This window comes from Pipra filicauda, unplaced genomic scaffold (assembly GCF_003945595.2).
Source record: "Pipra filicauda isolate LSUMZ 115617 unplaced genomic scaffold, ASM394559v2 scaffold3_size10097308_pilon, whole genome shotgun sequence".
Classification (NCBI taxonomy): Eukaryota; Metazoa; Chordata; class Aves; order Passeriformes; family Pipridae; genus Pipra; species Pipra filicauda.
Window position 1 is genome coordinate 4,039,833 of NW_024104532.1, and position 16,454 is coordinate 4,056,286.

The 16,454-nt window shown below is 52.8% G+C and overlaps 1 protein-coding gene across 1 annotated transcript in view; it reads right to left on the minus strand.

Moving 5' to 3' along the window:
* STK10 (serine/threonine kinase 10) overlaps window positions 1-16,454 on the minus strand; it is a 44,252-nt gene that overhangs the window by 8,330 nt on the left and 19,468 nt on the right. Inside the window, exons 3-10 of the mRNA XM_027718712.2 lie at window positions 9,924-9,972; window positions 7,315-7,464; window positions 5,918-5,990; window positions 5,033-5,227; window positions 3,925-4,006; window positions 2,888-3,022; window positions 1,662-2,204; window positions 234-364 (exon numbers count right to left, since the gene is read on the minus strand). Of these exons, the coding sequence (XP_027574513.2) occupies window positions 234-364; window positions 1,662-2,204; window positions 2,888-3,022; window positions 3,925-4,006; window positions 5,033-5,227; window positions 5,918-5,990; window positions 7,315-7,464; window positions 9,924-9,972 (1,358 nt within the window). The remainder of the gene's footprint in view (window positions 1-233; window positions 365-1,661; window positions 2,205-2,887; window positions 3,023-3,924; window positions 4,007-5,032; window positions 5,228-5,917; window positions 5,991-7,314; window positions 7,465-9,923; window positions 9,973-16,454) is intronic.

Below are 16,454 nucleotides of genomic sequence, written 5' to 3' on the forward strand. Positions count from 1 at the left end.
CTGCACTCTTCCCCTGCATGCAAAGAGAGCTCAGCTTAGTGATACAGCAAGCCCTGTGCCAGCCAAGGAAAAGGTAAAGGAAGTGATGTCCACACTGGACAGCTGTGCTGTCCAAGTGGAATGAAGATTGGAAATGAGAGCACTTTAGGTCATTCCTGGATTAGCTTCTAGAGAAGAAAACCCTAGCCTAGCTCAGTGCCCTGCCCTGCCCTCCATCCCAGTGACCCACTTGCCTGAGAAATCTCATTTCTTCATCCTTCTTCTCATCCTCACTGATGATCTTCGAGGTGGTGACACTCACCTCTACTCCATCCACAACGAACTTGCGGGTGCGTTTCAGCGTCTTCTTGTGCATCCGGGAATCCTGAGTTTGGCAAGGAGGGGAAAGGAGGAGGCCATGAAGGAGCTCCCTGGCTTGTTGCATGGGGTGCAACAGCTGGAAGCCTCAGAGCAATTTTGATGCCATTTGTTCATGAAGAACACACAGAAGGAAACCACACGGAGCACAAATCATCGGCCCATTTGGAGATTCAAGCTGCACAGCCTTGCTACCACCTTGCAGAAACCTGACCTGGAAGAGACACAACCCAGCACCCAAAGACCCTTTCTCACCGTGTCCAGCTAAACTATGATCTAACATGATTCCCTCTTCACGGCTTACTCCCTGTAAAACCCAAAAGACTCTTTTCCCCTTCTGTGGGACCAACTGGGGAGAACAATTCCATGTGTGGCATTGTATTCCTCTTTGGCTGGCCCCAAGGAGACCAGGTGTCCTGGGAAAGAGGTAAATTGCTATGCAAGAGCATCACATTTCTGTCATCAGGGAACCACACTGTCTGCAGGCTCCTGAGGGGGATGTTGGCTCTCGTGGTCACAGCAGGAGGCAGGAGGGGAGGAATGTTTTGCTGAGAGTGGTTTCCCAGCACGTTTCTGTGCCGGGAAGCCATCACTCATGCAGGCAATTTGATAAAGATCTTGTGCAACACATCACTCTGCCCCCTCAAGTCACAGCATTTCTCCTCCTGAAGCTCAGCAAATACCATTCCAGTTATTTCTCCTCCTCCTCTAAGCCATGCTGACCTGGCCAGCTCTAGCTCACAAGCATTCCCAGCCTCCATAAAGCTTTAGCAAAAGCCAAGAAGCCTGGGAGGTCTCTGTGCAAGTCACTGCTGACACAAACCAGGCCAGATGTATGGCAGGTTGGAAAAACTGAGAGCGGCACAAGCCTAAATGAACTTTCTCCTGGGGCCAGGTGTTCTAGAAAAGAGCAGCAGAGTGATGGCTATGGATAAAGTTCAGGAAATCACATTTGGGGTTTCACACTTGCATAGTCATACACAGTTAGGAGAGTGGCATGGTTATTTCACACTTCCCAGGGCCCCAAAATAGCTACAAAACATCAGACTTCCATTAGATTTCACTGACCTAGGGCAGAAGAGGACACAAACATGCAGCAGCTTCACCAAGAGCTTCTCCTTCACTTGAGGACATGCCATGTCCCCATGGCATAGCTTCACCCAGCAGTATCTGCTGGCCTGAGCCCAGCTGGGACAGTGAATTCATAGACAGGGAAAACACACTGCTGAAGGCTTTTCTAGAGAAGGCCTTCCTCCCTCCTTGTTACCCCATGTTCTCCAACGCTCTCTGCCCACCACTCTCACCTTCAGGGAGATGGAGCCACTTTCCCTGTTGAGGGACAGGTCAGCAGACAAGGAGATGGTCAGGTCCATGCTTTCAGAGGCTGAAGTGCTGCCAGAATCTGAGTCCCCTTTGGACCGGCTGCCAGGTAGCGGAGCCGGGGGATCCAAGCTCCCGTTGGCGAGTTTCTCCTCTGTGAAGTTCTCCAGGTGGCTGCTCTCCGGTCGCTCCCCAATGCTCTTCTGCTCCTTGCTGCCTGCCCTAGGCTGCTTGTTCCCCTCCGTTGAGTTATCCAAATGTCCAGGCTGCAAGATGATGTCTGGCTTGTCCCGAGTGGCTGAGGTGGCAGAGCTGGTGGGGGTTTTTGTGGAGTGATTGCTCTCCAATTTGTCATTGTCACCGCTTATCCCTTCGTCTGAGACTTTATCGCTCTGTCCATCTGTGGTGTCCTTGCCAGTCCCCACAGACCCATTCACTGCTTTGGGCAAGGAAGAGTCTGGAGGCTTCTCCCCATCAAAACTCAGCTGACTCGCCTCAGAGGGGTCCCGCTTGTGCTTACCGGGGGGCTGGAAAGACAGGGAAGGGAAGATGCTGGGTTTGGCACCACACTTAACACAATTGCAAGGGCTCTAAGTCCCTACACTTCAGACCAAAGCCACTCGCAGCTAAAGAGTTATTGGGAGGAAATCTTCCCTTTTAGGACATCTGCCCTGAGATACTACTTTCTCCAGGTTTGTGGCCCCAAGGACTGTGGACACTATCTGGAAGGAAAAAGCACAGTGAAAAAACTCCAGAATCTACATATTCTGAAGAAGCAGCCTAGGAGTTTATGTATCAAGCACTTTTTTCCCCATGGCTAACTGCACCACGGATTAATCACTACCCTTTGCCACAGAGGAGGGAGGTCGAGGCATGTCCCCCAGCAAGGCTACCCAGGCAGCTTTGAGATGTCCTCTTCAAAGAGGCCAGCTTAGGCGCAGATCTGTCCAGCTTCTCCAGCCTCTATCAGGGCCTATTTTTCTTTTTTTTTTTTTTAAGCCCCTCCTGTGAGCGGCCACTGGGCCACCCGCCGGTATCATTGTTTCTCCATGTCCTTGGCAGCCACTGAAAAACAGCCCCTCCCTGGCCAAGCAACCATTTCGCCTCCACCTCATGGGGCTCAGAACAGCTGTAAACTCAGCCTGCTGAGCTCTTTCTCCCACCACAGCCACACTGGTAAACTTGCCAGCACGATGCCAGGAGCGCTCACCGAGGCAGACTCCGATGAGTCATCCTCTTCTGCTTCATCCCGACTCTCCTCAATCTCTTCCATCACCTCAGCCTTGGCCTCGGCCACCAGCTCGCGCAGAGCCCGGTTGCTGGTCACCTTGCTGACGAAGGGATGCTAAAAACCAAGCACAGTGCACATGTGTGAGGTGGCCAAAACCAGACCTTGTGAGCTCGTGGCCAAGTGACAGTCCTGGCACGGACCACCTCTTGCTGTAAAACAACTGCAACCACCTGAGGATGTGGTTCTTTCCAGTGTCACCGGGCTTAACCCCCCAGACGAATTTACAGACAGGCACGAGGGAGAACAAGAGAGAACACGTTGCTGAGGTTAAACATACACTCTGCACACAGATGCTCAGAGCCTGGTGCTCCGCAAGGCTGCTTTATGTCAACATCCCCCCCACAAAAGCACCAGCTGAATTCAAACAAGGGGACATTCCCCCTCCCCACACTGAGCGTCCGAGCCCGCAGAATGCCAGCAGGAGCAGGGCAAGAGCCAGTCTGCAGGATCCCTGGGTGCAAACAGAGCCTGGGGGAAGGTTTAATTGAATTCAGGCTAGAATCACTCAATGCACACAGCGGGGTGTTTGTGTTGAGCTTCAGCAAAAGGCTGTGGAGTCCCTCAGGTCTCTCAGGGACTCCAGCATGGATGGGAGTGTGCAGACAGTGCTGCAGGGTGAGAGAGCTGCAGTCAGCACGGAACAGCACCTTCCAGGCTTTTGCTATTATTTTGAAAAGGGACAGGAGGAAAAGACAGGAGTTGAATTTAAATTTGGGATAATCAGGTATCATCCAAGCTGGCTGCCAGATGGATGTTTTTAGGCAACAGGAACCATTTCTATTCCAGCTGCTGTCCACAGGGGCTCTGCAGTTCACTCCAAGGGGAAAAACATTGCTGATCCTTTTTGGAGCATTTTAGTGGCTGAAAAGTACTATGAACTTTCTAAACAAGACAAAAATCATCTGAAACCAGTCTGGGGCCACAGACCCAGCCCAGGGACTGGTGCCAGTTCCTACCTCCAGCAGCTGGGCAGCACTGGGCCGGGTCTCTGGGTTCTTGTCCAGTGCCTTCTTCAGGAAGTCTCTAAACTCCAGGGACCTGAAAACACAGTTGTTGGTGAGAAGCTTAGGAGGGAGAAAGGCCTTGAATGCCACAGGGTTCTGCTCGATCCTTCTTCCAGATTATGTCCCAGCTTGCAGCTCTCCGTAATTCCCTCTGCACTCCCATGGGAAACCCAATGCTCAGTTATCCTGATTATTTGTAAGCAAATCATCAAAGTGGCCAAGTGAGAGACTAGATTTTGCCTTACCTATGATGGCAACAGATGGTGAGGACTGAGCCCCAGCCACTGTTCCCCAGGGCCAAGGCAGAGGCAGGAGAGGACACCAGCAGGTAGTCTCCAAAGGGAGCCCATGGCCGGAGCTGCTTGTGGACAAGGATGTTCCAGGAGTCATCCCCACAGCCACACTGGGAAACGACGGCTGTGAAGGACCAGGAACCCCATAGGAGGGCACCCTCAGCCTGCAAAGCACAGCTCTGAGATCCAGAGCATGTCCTTGATCTGCTTCTGGCTTCGGAGCAGCTCCAGAGGAAGCATTCCCACCCTGCCTGCTGGACTTTAGCGGTGGGGTCCTGCCTGCACTGCTGTGACAACGCTTGTGACTCCAGTGCTCTCTCAGTATTTTGCTACTGGCTATCACACAGCAGGTTTTATAATGGTTTAAAAATAAATAAATAAATTAAAACTAACTGATCAGTTTACTTTTAAATGCAGAAGTGGCTTTCCAAAAATTCTGGAGCTCTTAGCCATCTCCAAGTTTAGAGAAAAATTTGCCTTTCATACACATGGGAGGTTTTGAAAACAGCCAAGGGATCACCCCTCACGTCAGGAGGGCCTGTGGGTGAGCAGCAGCTCCCCCTGTGCTGCCTGCATGCTGTCAGCACAGTCTGAGAGTCTGCCCTCAGCCAGCAGTGCCTTTGGAGCCCCTAACACACAGCTGGACCTAAAATACAGCTGGAATTCTACATTGGGCTCTCAAATTAAACAAAACTGCTAGGAATGACTGGGGTTTTTTTCTCTCTTCAAGTTGGGAAACCTGCACTCTGCTGGCTCAAACGCCTCACCATTTAGAAGGGCAGCTGAGCGTGGGGGGGTCGGACTTGGCGATCTTCAGCAGGACTCTCATGGGGTTGAGCTCGTGGTGGGGTGGCTCAATCTGGGCCATTTCGATCAGTGTGATCCCCAGGGACCAGATGTCTGCCTTGTAGTCATACGGAGTGTCCTTCATGGTCTCGCACATCACCACCTCCGGGGCCATCCTGCAAGGGGCAGAGCAAGGAGCAGGGATGGGGAGGGATGACACCACTGCCACACAATGTGAGCCTTGCAGCAGCAATTAAAGACTTTAAATAATCCACAGCATCGCATAAAAACAGCCTTTCCTCCTAGCTCTGGGTTTCAGAAGCAGCACCATCTTTTCTAAGGGGTCCAACCCCCTCCCTCTTCCACAGACACGGAGACAGCCCATGGAAACCCCCAGGCCATTGACATCTGGCGCGGATGTTGCTTCAGACAATAAATTAATCCTCACGATTCCATTCCCTCAGCAAGTCGGGTGATTTAGAGATCGTGTTTCTGGAGCGAGGAGCCGTTCCCATGTGCTTGGAGTTGCTCCAAAGCCCACCCCAGCCCCTGAGGTGGGGGAGCAGGGAGAGCACACACACCAGCACACATGTGTCTCTTTGCTCTGCCAAGCCTCGGTCGGCCCAGGGCACCGTGACACCACGCAGTGCTCCCACACCACCGAGGCTGCTCACAGCTCCATTCAGGCAAGGAAAACCCTTGCACATGCAGATATAGCAGCCATGACTCCTTGTAAAAATCCTCCCACCCATGGTAAGGCACCAACACATCCCAAAGGCCACGAGATCCCCACTTCTGGCAAGCCTGATTTTCAGAGGAGTGAAGCCCCTCACGGACTCAAGGTTCATAACAAGCAGGTCACTCACCAGTAAGGGGTCCCAATGAAAGAGTCTCGCTTCTGCAAGGTTTTCATGTTTTTGGCAGACACTCCAAAGTCAGCTGCAAAGAGCAGTAACATTAGATGCTGTAGGAAAACTAAAAGACCCCTCTGAATTAGCACACTTGGCTGAAATGCAGATTGAAAAGCAAACATTTATTTGAGGCAGGAACACGATACAACATGCTGTGCCCTCTCAACTGAGCATCAGAAATCAAATTTGGTTTTGGATACATGAACCCCAGGACCTTCCTCTCTTATGTACCGTAAGACAGGGGCATGACAAGCCACCCCTGCCAAACCTTACACATCCAGAAGGAAGTCAAGATCTTTTCGGCAAACAAAAGCAGATACTTTCAGAACTGCTATTTCATAGCAAAAAGTCTCATTTTACACCAGAAAACCCAAAGTACTGTTACACTCCTTCTTTCCCTTCAGCCCTGTGCACAGCAGCCACTGCATGATGCCTCTCCCTGATTTTGTCCCTTCTGTAGAGAGCTGCTGAAGCCAACCCAATCCAAATCAAATCAGGAAGACCTGTAAAAGGTACCAAGCCTACTCCAGGTGAGTTTGCTCTCTGAGACAGCCCTGATAACAGCTGGAGGAGCTGTTACCCATCTGCATCCTGAGCTCAGGGTGTCCCTGACTGTGGGTCACCCTTGGCCCAAGCCAGCAGTGTTTCTACAGTGTGAAGTACATGGTCACAGGAAGGTTTCTCTATTCCCAGGCTGGCAGGTCTCCATCAGCACCCATAGACACATCCCAAGAACACCCAACAGCTGCTGGCACCCCTCAGGAGAATCCAGTGGAGATCTGCACCTTTCTGACCAGTTCATACAGACAAATTTACCTTCTCATCCCCCAGCAGGTTGCTGGATGCCAATTTAACTCAAACCCATAGTGAGTTGGCAAAGCAAGCCTTTGGCAAAACTCACCCTGTCACCACCAAACCTGCTCTGCAGATAAGAGGAATTCTTCCAGCTCCCAGCCCTGCCAACTGGCACCCTGCACAAGACGCTCAGCAGGCCAAAAAGCACAAAAATCAAGTTCAAAGAGGGATTAAAAAATTCATGCAATAAAAATCCATCGAGGAGGGCCTGAGCATGGCTGTGGCTTGGGGAGCCTCGGTACATTTTGCCTCCCGTGGAACAAAGTCTTCCCATCCTCCTGCCTGCACCTCTCAGTCAGCAGACAAGCAGTGATGTCCCATAGGCAGGACAGCATCCCTCAATCCCCTCCCACTCAGGCATAGCCAGACATTACAATCCAGCTCCAGCAGCATGTGGCTGTCCTGGGTGCAGCATGGAATGGCCCCAGGCAGCACCATCACCCACAGCTGCTCTCTCAGGGGAGCTTGGCCAAGCAAGCTCCTGTTGGGCAGCTCACCAAGCTTGATGTCCCCATCCTGGGTGAGGAGCACATTCCCAGCCTTCAGGTCCCGGTGGATGATCTTTTTGCTGTGGAGGTAGTGGAGGGCTTCCAACATCTGGCGGCAAATCACTTGGATCTGAGGCTCAGTCAGGCCCCGGTCCAGCTCTGCGGGGAGGGAGAGGGATGTTAAACAGGACAGGGACAGAGTGATGCTCCACCTGAGCAGCAGCAAGGCACAGGTGACCCAGCAGACCATTGAAAAACCACTGTCCATGTGTCAGAGCAGCAGGAGACAATGCAAATCAGCTTGTTAAGGTAATTTATTCCCTAAGCCAGCACTTGCAGCAGAATGCCCGACTCTTGGAGCTGCTGGTTTACAGCTCCCTTCTGGGAATGTACAGCTGGGGCATTTGGCTCTGGAACAGAGGATAAGGGGGACAAAGAGGGGGAACCAGGCGTGCCTGTGATGGGGGTCTGAACTGCAAGTTCCCTGACAGTTTGGGAAACAAGTCCCTGCACACAAGTTGGATCTTGCCCAGCTGCTGTAGAGAGGAGGGAGATGAACTTGGCTGCAGGCAGCAGGGTCAAACACAGGCATGAACACCCAGGAGCTCCATACAAAACCATGCTCTCATTCCCCAGGGAGCTATCCCTGCCATGGAGATGCACTCTATTCCCCTATACCCCATGAGGGACACGCCACTTCCCAAAGGAAAGGGTAGGGTTGTCCCTACCCACTGCTCTGAGCTGGTTTTTTGGGTAGCCCTGGGTACCAGTGCACCAGTTCATACCCTGCTGTCTGTCCTAGAGTTCAAGGAGAGTTTGGACAACCCTCTCAGGCACATGGTGGGATTCTTGGGGCTGTCCTATGCAGGGCCAGAAGTTGGATTTTGATGATCCTAGTGGGTCCCTTCCGACTCAGGATATTCTGTGATTCTCTGATTCTATTTCTGATGCTTGAAGGGACATGCAATCACTGGTGTGACCTCCCTGCTGAGCTCTGCTGGGCCACCTCCACCATCTGAGACCGTTTTCCAAGGCGACAGCTCTGCAAACCATCAAACTTCCAGATGGTTAGCATCTCCTGAGCTTCCCTCCCTCCCTCTGCAAGCCCTTTGCACTGCAGATCCCTCCTCCAGCAGCTCTGAGCCTGAGGAAGAGCAGACCCAGCCTTAGACAGCATCAACTGCCAAACTGCATGGCCAGGATGGGGGCTGAGGGAAGGACCCCAGCAACTGAAACAGATTGAGAGTGAGGATCTCAGCCACAGGCTGGGGGATGCTGGGTCAGCCACTTTGTTCCTCCTCTTCCTCACCAAGATCTCCCTTCCTCTGGGGGAAGCTGATTATTTTCATTTTCCCTGGAGCATCTGGCAAAAGCAAGGTGCAGTGGGCCACCGGTTTTGTACAAAAGATTTAAACGGGAAAACACCAGTTGCTGGTGGGGATGGGGAGACAGAACAGGCAGCATTCAGCAACTCTGAATTTACTCATGCTGGGAACATTCCTAAGCTCCAGCTCACAGCTCCTCCTGTCCTTCCCTTGGGGGTGACAGTGCTATAGCCAGCCCACTTGCTCATGGTTTCCTATGCTGCCCCTTCCCAGGTCCTCCACAGACTGAATGCCACAGCCACAGACCCACCAATGCTCAGGGGGATTTTCATGTCCCAAGAGATGGGTAAAAAAAAACCCTGTTGAGGTTTTCCGTGGGGAAGGCATAATTTCTCCAGCACTTTGGAAAATGTACTTTTTCATGTAGTGATTTGGACCTGCTTTAAAGAAGTTCCCTAAAGGAGGGCCAAGGTTTAAGGGCTGAATCAAAGATGACGAATTTGCCTACTGGGGATAAATTCAAGGCAAGGCCTTTGGAAATATCAGGGCTGAAAGGGAGTAACCCCCAGGAAGACATGGGTCTGTCCCAGAGGCTCCAGGCAAGATGTCAGAGCATCCCATTCTCCATGCAAAAGGGATGTCAACCCCCCCGCCCTGGGGTCCATACAGCCCTGGCACAGGGGGGCTGTAGCACCAGCCAGGGCTGTTTTGGGGTACACCCACACACTAGCGGTCCCAGCAGCTCCCTCTGTGTGGAAGGGAAGAGTTAAAAATGGGAAGATTCCTGGGATTACTGCAAACTGCAGTTTATTAGGTGCTCTGCTGCTTCACAGATGACTGATACCATACGGAGAAGTCAGCAAAAAGATCTTGGGATATTCATCATGACAGACACCCAGATTAAACATCTCAGCCCTGCTGCCCTTCTCGGGAAGCTGTGGGAACAGGATCCCAAGCACCCAGTGCCCCCAGCAGATAAATATTTAAAATCATCTTTCCCCTCCAGCCAGACTCTTCCTTCTCCCCATGCCTTGTGATCTGCTGATCCCAGCAGCATTTAAATCACAAAAGGACATTAAGGTAGCTCAAAAAATACCCCAGGGCTGCCACACCTTCTGCTCTGGGTATGAAAATAGGCAAACTCATGGGAGAGAAAGGGCAGGTGGAGGAGCTGGGGCACCCATGCCTGCCATCTGTCTGAAGGCTGCCCCTGGGAACGAGCCAGAAGGCTGGAAATGCCTTCGGGCATCGCCCTGGGCACGGAGTAGAGCCCGGCACCGGCGCTGCACTCACCCAGCATGGTGGCATCCACCGCCCCGCCCGGGCAGAACTCAATCATGATCTGGGGGAACAAAGAGAGAGGAGTTAAAAGTCAGGTCTGTGTCTCACTGAGAAAAGCCACCAGGCAGGGAAGAGGAGACAAAACCGTGTGATTTGCTTCCCTGCACGGCAAAGGTGCCCCTCAGCACCACCCGGGGGTGCAGAGGCTTTGGAGTTCCCCAGGACACATCCCTTGGGCGCTCCCAGCACCAAGGATCACTCGAGCCCTGGGGTCAGAACACCCCCAGCAGCCCTGTACCTGGATGCCCACCACGAGCAGCCACCCCAAGCAGCCGACTTCAGTATTTCCACCTTCCTCTCTGTTTACATCTCTTCCCGCTGCATTTTGGAGCCGGGGCTGCTCCACCGAGCAGCCCTGCCAAAAGGATGAGATAGCTGTCATAGCTGGGAGCTGACGTGGCTGGGAGAAATCAGGCAGGATTTTCTCTGGCAAATGAGGGATGGGGAGGGCTGTCATGTCTTTAGGGTGTTTTTTTTAACTATTTTTGTTTCCCCACATTGCTCAGTAGTTCATTGCTCCCTTGATTTTGAACCATTTGAGAGGAAACTGTCAATAAAGAGAGTGAGTACACTCACCAGACTGATGCTGTTTTTCTCCCAGGGACATGCACAGTGTCCTGCCAGTCCCACATACCTGCTTGCCTGTGCCCTGCCATCCCCTCCACATTGTCCCCTTCCCCCTCACCTCTGCACAGACTCAGCCACAGCTGCCCCAGTGCTGGCCCCCATTCCCTGCTCCCCTTCAGGGCAGCCAGGGCTGCTCAGATAAACAGATTACAATTTCAAGCAGCCAGGGATTACAAGGGACAAGAGATGCTTCACCTCTCTGACAAGCTCTTCTCCTTGTTGAGGTGACACAGGGCAACATACCGGAGAGGTGAAATGCCAGAGTTTACTCCGAGGACAGCGCCTGAGCCAACCAAAGGCAGTTTGTTTACCAGCACAGTTCTCTAAGCCCTTCAAGTAGAGGTCATGCTACTCAACACACCTCTGAGCACTGGAGCAGGAGCTGAGGGTGGAAGGTTCAAGCTCCCTCTTTCCCATGGTCTAATCCTGCAGCTCCAGTAAAGCCACATCCCAACCCTTCAGTCCTGCAGCTCCTACACATGGGCAAGGGAAAGGCTGTTATTGACCTGGACAACACTGGAATACAACTGCTTTGTTTTGGAGGAGGAAGGGCAACAGAATCAGGTGCTGGGATGCAAGAAACCTGGAATTGCTCTGTAAGAATCAGTGCAGGTCCAAGAGCTGCGAACCAGAGATATGAGGCCCAAGGGGGAGCTCTGCCCCACTGCTGACATCCCAAAAGCTGCTTCTTCACAGTAATTAGTGCTGGGGGGAGCACCCACATCTCCTCTTCCTCCTTCTGCTTGGGGTCCAGCACCCCTTGAGAGGTTTACAGCGAGCAGCCTGGAATGGGGCTGGAGCAAACATCCTGTTTATAATGATTTCCTCCACACAAGAAATCCAGGGACTTCCTCGCCAAAGGTTGCCCAGCCCCTCTGCTGCGCCGGGCTGCTGGTGGGACACGCAGCAACAACAGGAGCTCTCCCTCCTGCTGCCACATCAAAGCTCTTACAAATCCCAGGGATTACACACTATCGACATTTTAGTTTTCAGTCCGTAGGCAGTTACAACCACACCAAAATTCACTCCATCTCTGAGCTATCTGAGCAACATGACCAACTGACAGCTGCAGACACATAGACAGAGCCCCCAGCTCTGACACCACGGCCAAGGAACTCCATGGGGATGCTCTAGCTGCACAGGAGCAGATTTGGGCAGCTGGTTTGTAGACAGAGAAAAGAACCTACTCTTACTACCTCTCAAAACCTTTGTGCCTTTTCTTCTATACTTTTAATGAAACAGCACAAATGAAGAGGTCTGCATGCAGAAGCCACAAAATCTTTCCCTTTCAAGAAACTTTTGCAATGGGCAAAATTAAATTTAAACTTAAATCTGAAAGTCCACTCAAGATAAAGGTTTTGCTGGTGACCTTGATTTTTCCCATGGCTCATCCTAATCCTGCCTTTAGGCACAGCAGGATCTAGGAACATTTTGGTAAGCCCAAGTGGGAGCAGGGCATGCGAGGGGGACTTTCCTGGGCTGCTTAAGTAATAAGTGACTGCCTGGGAGGAGAGGAAGTGAAGTCCAGTGAGCCTGGGGTTGCCCAGGAGAATAAATGTACATACATATGTATGAAACAGCTATGGCTTAAATGAAGTGCTCTTAAAGACACAGGTCTTCAAGTTGTACCAGAGCAAGGGAGCACTACATGTTACAATAAAGCATTATATGACTTAACACCTTAAGAGAGCAGATTGGGCACTGTGCCAGGAGAATTCCTCCAGCACTTTCACCTGAGGACCAGAGGGACACCAACCTAGACAATAAACCTAGGATGGATCAGAGCCCAGTGCATTATCTGGGTCTGACAAACCAGGAGCAGTGTCTCCTGCCCAGGTACCAAGGTCCTCTCAGGTGGGACCCAGACCCTGCTTGCTCCTCCCACCCTGGGCAGGACTGGTCCTGCCTTTTGGGTGTGTTTGAACTCCTGGACCCTCCTATAACACTAAAAAAAAATACAAAAGGCTTATCTTGAAAGATAATTTTACCAAACAATGCACAGTCGACAAGGGTGGAACAGCTTATGTCCCTGAACAGGGTTTGCAATTGAAACCCAATTAAGAGGAGAGGACGCACCCTCAGCCCAGCTCTTACTCACCCCATTGGCATGTCAGAGGGCAGGGGCCCATGAACCCTTCCCTCAGCAGTGCTGGAGAAATGCCTCTTCCAGTCAGAAAGGGAGAGGGGGGTGGAAAACAAAAGCCATCAGCTGGGAAAGCTGGGGGCAGCTCATCTCGGGGGTGGCAGCCCTGGGCAGCCAGGCATTTCCCACGGAGTGCAGGGAGGCCACCAGGTCCCCTTAGGACAGAGGAGCCCTTGGCTGGCAGCCCAGTTGCTCCCAAGTCACTGGAGGTGACGGGTGCCTGCAGGCTTTTCCTGTGACTTTGCTGCTTGTGCAGTTGCGTGTTTAAGAACCCAATCACTCTGGGGTCACAGTGGTGCTCCAGAGCACCCAGCACTGTGTGTGCACACTGTGCCAAGCACTGTAACCACCCACCCTTCCCACCCAGCCCTGGGCATCAGGGCCCCCAGGATCCACCTGCCCCCAGATCCACCCTGCCTGGCCAAGAAACTGCTTTAAAACTGAAGTACTTCAGCAATTTCCTCTCCTAATCTGCAGCAGAGGGTTTCATTTTGTTTGTTGAAGCAGCTGCCGGCCGCTGGGGAGAAGGTAACCCGCAGCATCCTGCTGCTGTGGCTGCTGCTGTCACCCACGTGCAGCCTCGTGGCTCTGCCACGTTTTTGGGGCAACTTAGAGGTGTCCTTGTCACCCACAGCAGGAAGCACCCGCCAGCACAGCCACCAGCTCTCCTGCCTCGTGTTAGTGCAGAGGTGCTGGGGAGATAAGAAAAGTAAATTTGGTAAACTGTGCTCCATTTACGGAGTGAGCCGGTGAAGGAAATGCTCTCAGGTTCTCTCCTTGCCTGCCATCACACCTGTTCCATCTTCCCTTTCTCCAGGAGGTCAACTTGGCACAAAGATCCCAGGGTGGTTGCTGCTATGAGCAGCAATTTCCATCTTGATGTTCTCCAGGATGGAGAAGGAGCGAGGTGTGTCACAGATGGCCCCAGCCACGCTCACCATCAGAATTAAATCCTGCTTCGTGTGGTGCTGTCATTGCATGGGATCACAGTGGGTCCCTGGGCTGTCCCCCATGAGCAGAGCTGGGAGGAAGAGGCAGGAGGAAGGAGCCAGGGCAGATGTGCCTGTGTTGGTCCCGCAGCAGGGAGAGCAGGGCTTTCCTGGCATCGCCCACCCACTTATGGGAAAAGCAGAAGAAATGCAACAAAACCAACAGCTCCCGTGATCCAGAGGCAGGGGGGTGGGGGACAGGAATCCTCTGCATTCAGCAGAAATGCAACAAAGTGAAAGGGAAAAGAGAAAGAACCAGAGCCTGGCTGCCTCCAGCTGTCCTGGTGCTGCAGAAAGACATGAGCTGCCCCAATGTGAGGGTGGGTGGGGAGGGCGGCGCAGAACAGTTACAGGGACTCCCACTACAGAGATTCCCACCTACAAAACCTCCATGCTCCAGGTGCTGTGCATTCCCCACACTGCCTGTCACTGCAGTCACCCTTCGTGCTGGTCGATGTGCTGAGTCAGCAATGCTGTGAGCCGAAGCCCACCCTTCCTCCCAGCTCATCCAGGCGATGGACGCTGCTTCCAAAGCCTCCTCACATAGGAGCCACCAGCTTACTCAGCCCTATGACAGGAGGGGCTCAGATGCTGTCATGCTGACCTTGCTCATGCTAGGGCATGGGAGGGAAGGGGGAAAGAAACCCCCTTACAGTGAATTTTACAAAGCTGCTTTTTAGCAAGCAGAAGCAGCTTTTCCATAAGGGGATTGCCCAAAGGGAGAAGTCTGGATCCTCCTTCTGCTGCAGCAAAACTGATGGCTGGGAGGCGAGAAAGCCACCAAGGCAGCACCACATAGGCAGCGTCACCTCGGGTGAAAACCACAGAGCACGTACCCCTGCCTGGATTTCAACAGATGAACACATTGAGTAACAGCCGCTGCTTCTGCAGCTTCAGAGCCCTCCCCTGGCTCAGTCAGCCCCTGCTGCTGCCCCTGCAGCCAGGCAGGAACAGGTTGGTCCCTCTCAGAGAGCCCCCAGCCCCACAGAGGCAGCTCATAGAGGTCCCTGCACAACAGCTGCTGAGGGTGAAGGCTTTGGCCACGAAACCTGGTACTGCCCTTCGTCTGCCAGAAAGGAGCCCCAGCCTGGTGCCTTCCTCCTGCTCCTCTACCCCCTGTGGAGCAAACACAGGCAGGAGACTTCACACCCCTCCCTGGCAGTGCAGGAGGAGCCTCACTTGAGAACAGACCTCCTGTGTTCACTGCCCAAACCCACCCAAAATATTTCCTGGCTTTGGCGTGGGCACAGAGTCTCCCTTCAGTGTACCGAGGCCAGAGCAGGACTGGGTTTCCTGGAGGCCCCTCACACAGCCCACACCAGCACCATGGCACCCATAGCATAGGATGACTCCCCTGGCCTTGCAGGTGTTAGGGGCAAGGCAGGAGAAGCGGGAGGAAATGGTCTAGACCTCCCCATCTGCAACAAAGGAGTCACTGCAAGGCAGGTCTCTCCTCCCAGCGTCTGGATCACACACCACGGGCGAGACAAGCTCCTTCCCGAGCCCTGCAGGAGCGGTGGGAAGCTGAGAGCCCAGACGGTCTCCAGGGCTTTTAGTCTTGACTCAGAGGCAGAGGAGACTGAGCAAGTCCAGGAAAGCATCTTCCTACAGCCCCTGGGTCCTGGTTTTAGCACTGCAGAAAGTTTCCTGACCCAATACCCACAATGGTGGTTCATTGGCTACTGAATTCCTGCTTTCCCATCCAGTTCTTCAGGGTGAATGTCACCCATCAGCTTGCTGGTGGCCTTTCCACACTACTGCTAAGCCCCATAATATAGATGCCATGGAAAATAAAGGACAGAGGCAACAGCTGGCTCTGTGCTCAAACTCTGAACGTTACCATAGCACTGAGAGGACTCCGACAAGGTCAGGAGCACCTGGAGCAGGGGCCAAGATCTGCACAAATCACGTGGAGGGGACGACCCTGGTCCAGCAACACTGGCTGCAGCAAATACAAAGCATAGCACAAAGAACATAGATGGTCATTTGCCCTAAACCTGCCCAGATAAATGATGGATACAGACCTCAAACCCCATCCAGAGATCACTTTGTGCCAGAGGCCAATCCTGCACACAGAGTGGCCACCTGGGACACAGACAACATCCATATGCGCCCTGAGATGCCAGCACCATCTCCACAGCCCAGCTATGGCCCAGACACATGAGCAGGCCAGGCACTCTCCCCATGAACAGCTCATATCCAGCCCTACTTATCTATCTGGGCTTTCACCAGCACCCAATGCTCCAAACATGTGAGCATGGAGTGAAGAGCCACTTGGCTCCATCTTCTGTCCCTCCAAGCTCATTATGTCCCTTGGGCTGATGGGCTGAGCATCCTCATGGCTCCAACAAAAGCTTTAGACACATTTCTGCCTCCCAGGACTGAGGAATAGGCTTCAGCTTGTGAGTGACACAAAGGCCAGAGGACAGAGCTGTTCATCCCTGGTGGAAAGAACACAGAGATATATTTAGGCACAGAAGCCATGTTTAGTCAGGGCTAAGGGGCATGTCCTTGACCCCATCTGTGTGACATCAAATCCAAGTTCTGGTGGTTAACAGCAAAGCTACACTGTCCTGTCTGCTGCAAGAGGAGGCAGGAGAAGCAACACCAGATCTTCCAGGAGCAGCTCCCCTCTCCCCCTCATAGCACAGGGGTGTGCAGGACCACAGGGGCTGGTTTTGTGGAGCACCACCTTGGCTTTTAAATGCCATTTGGTCAGATCCA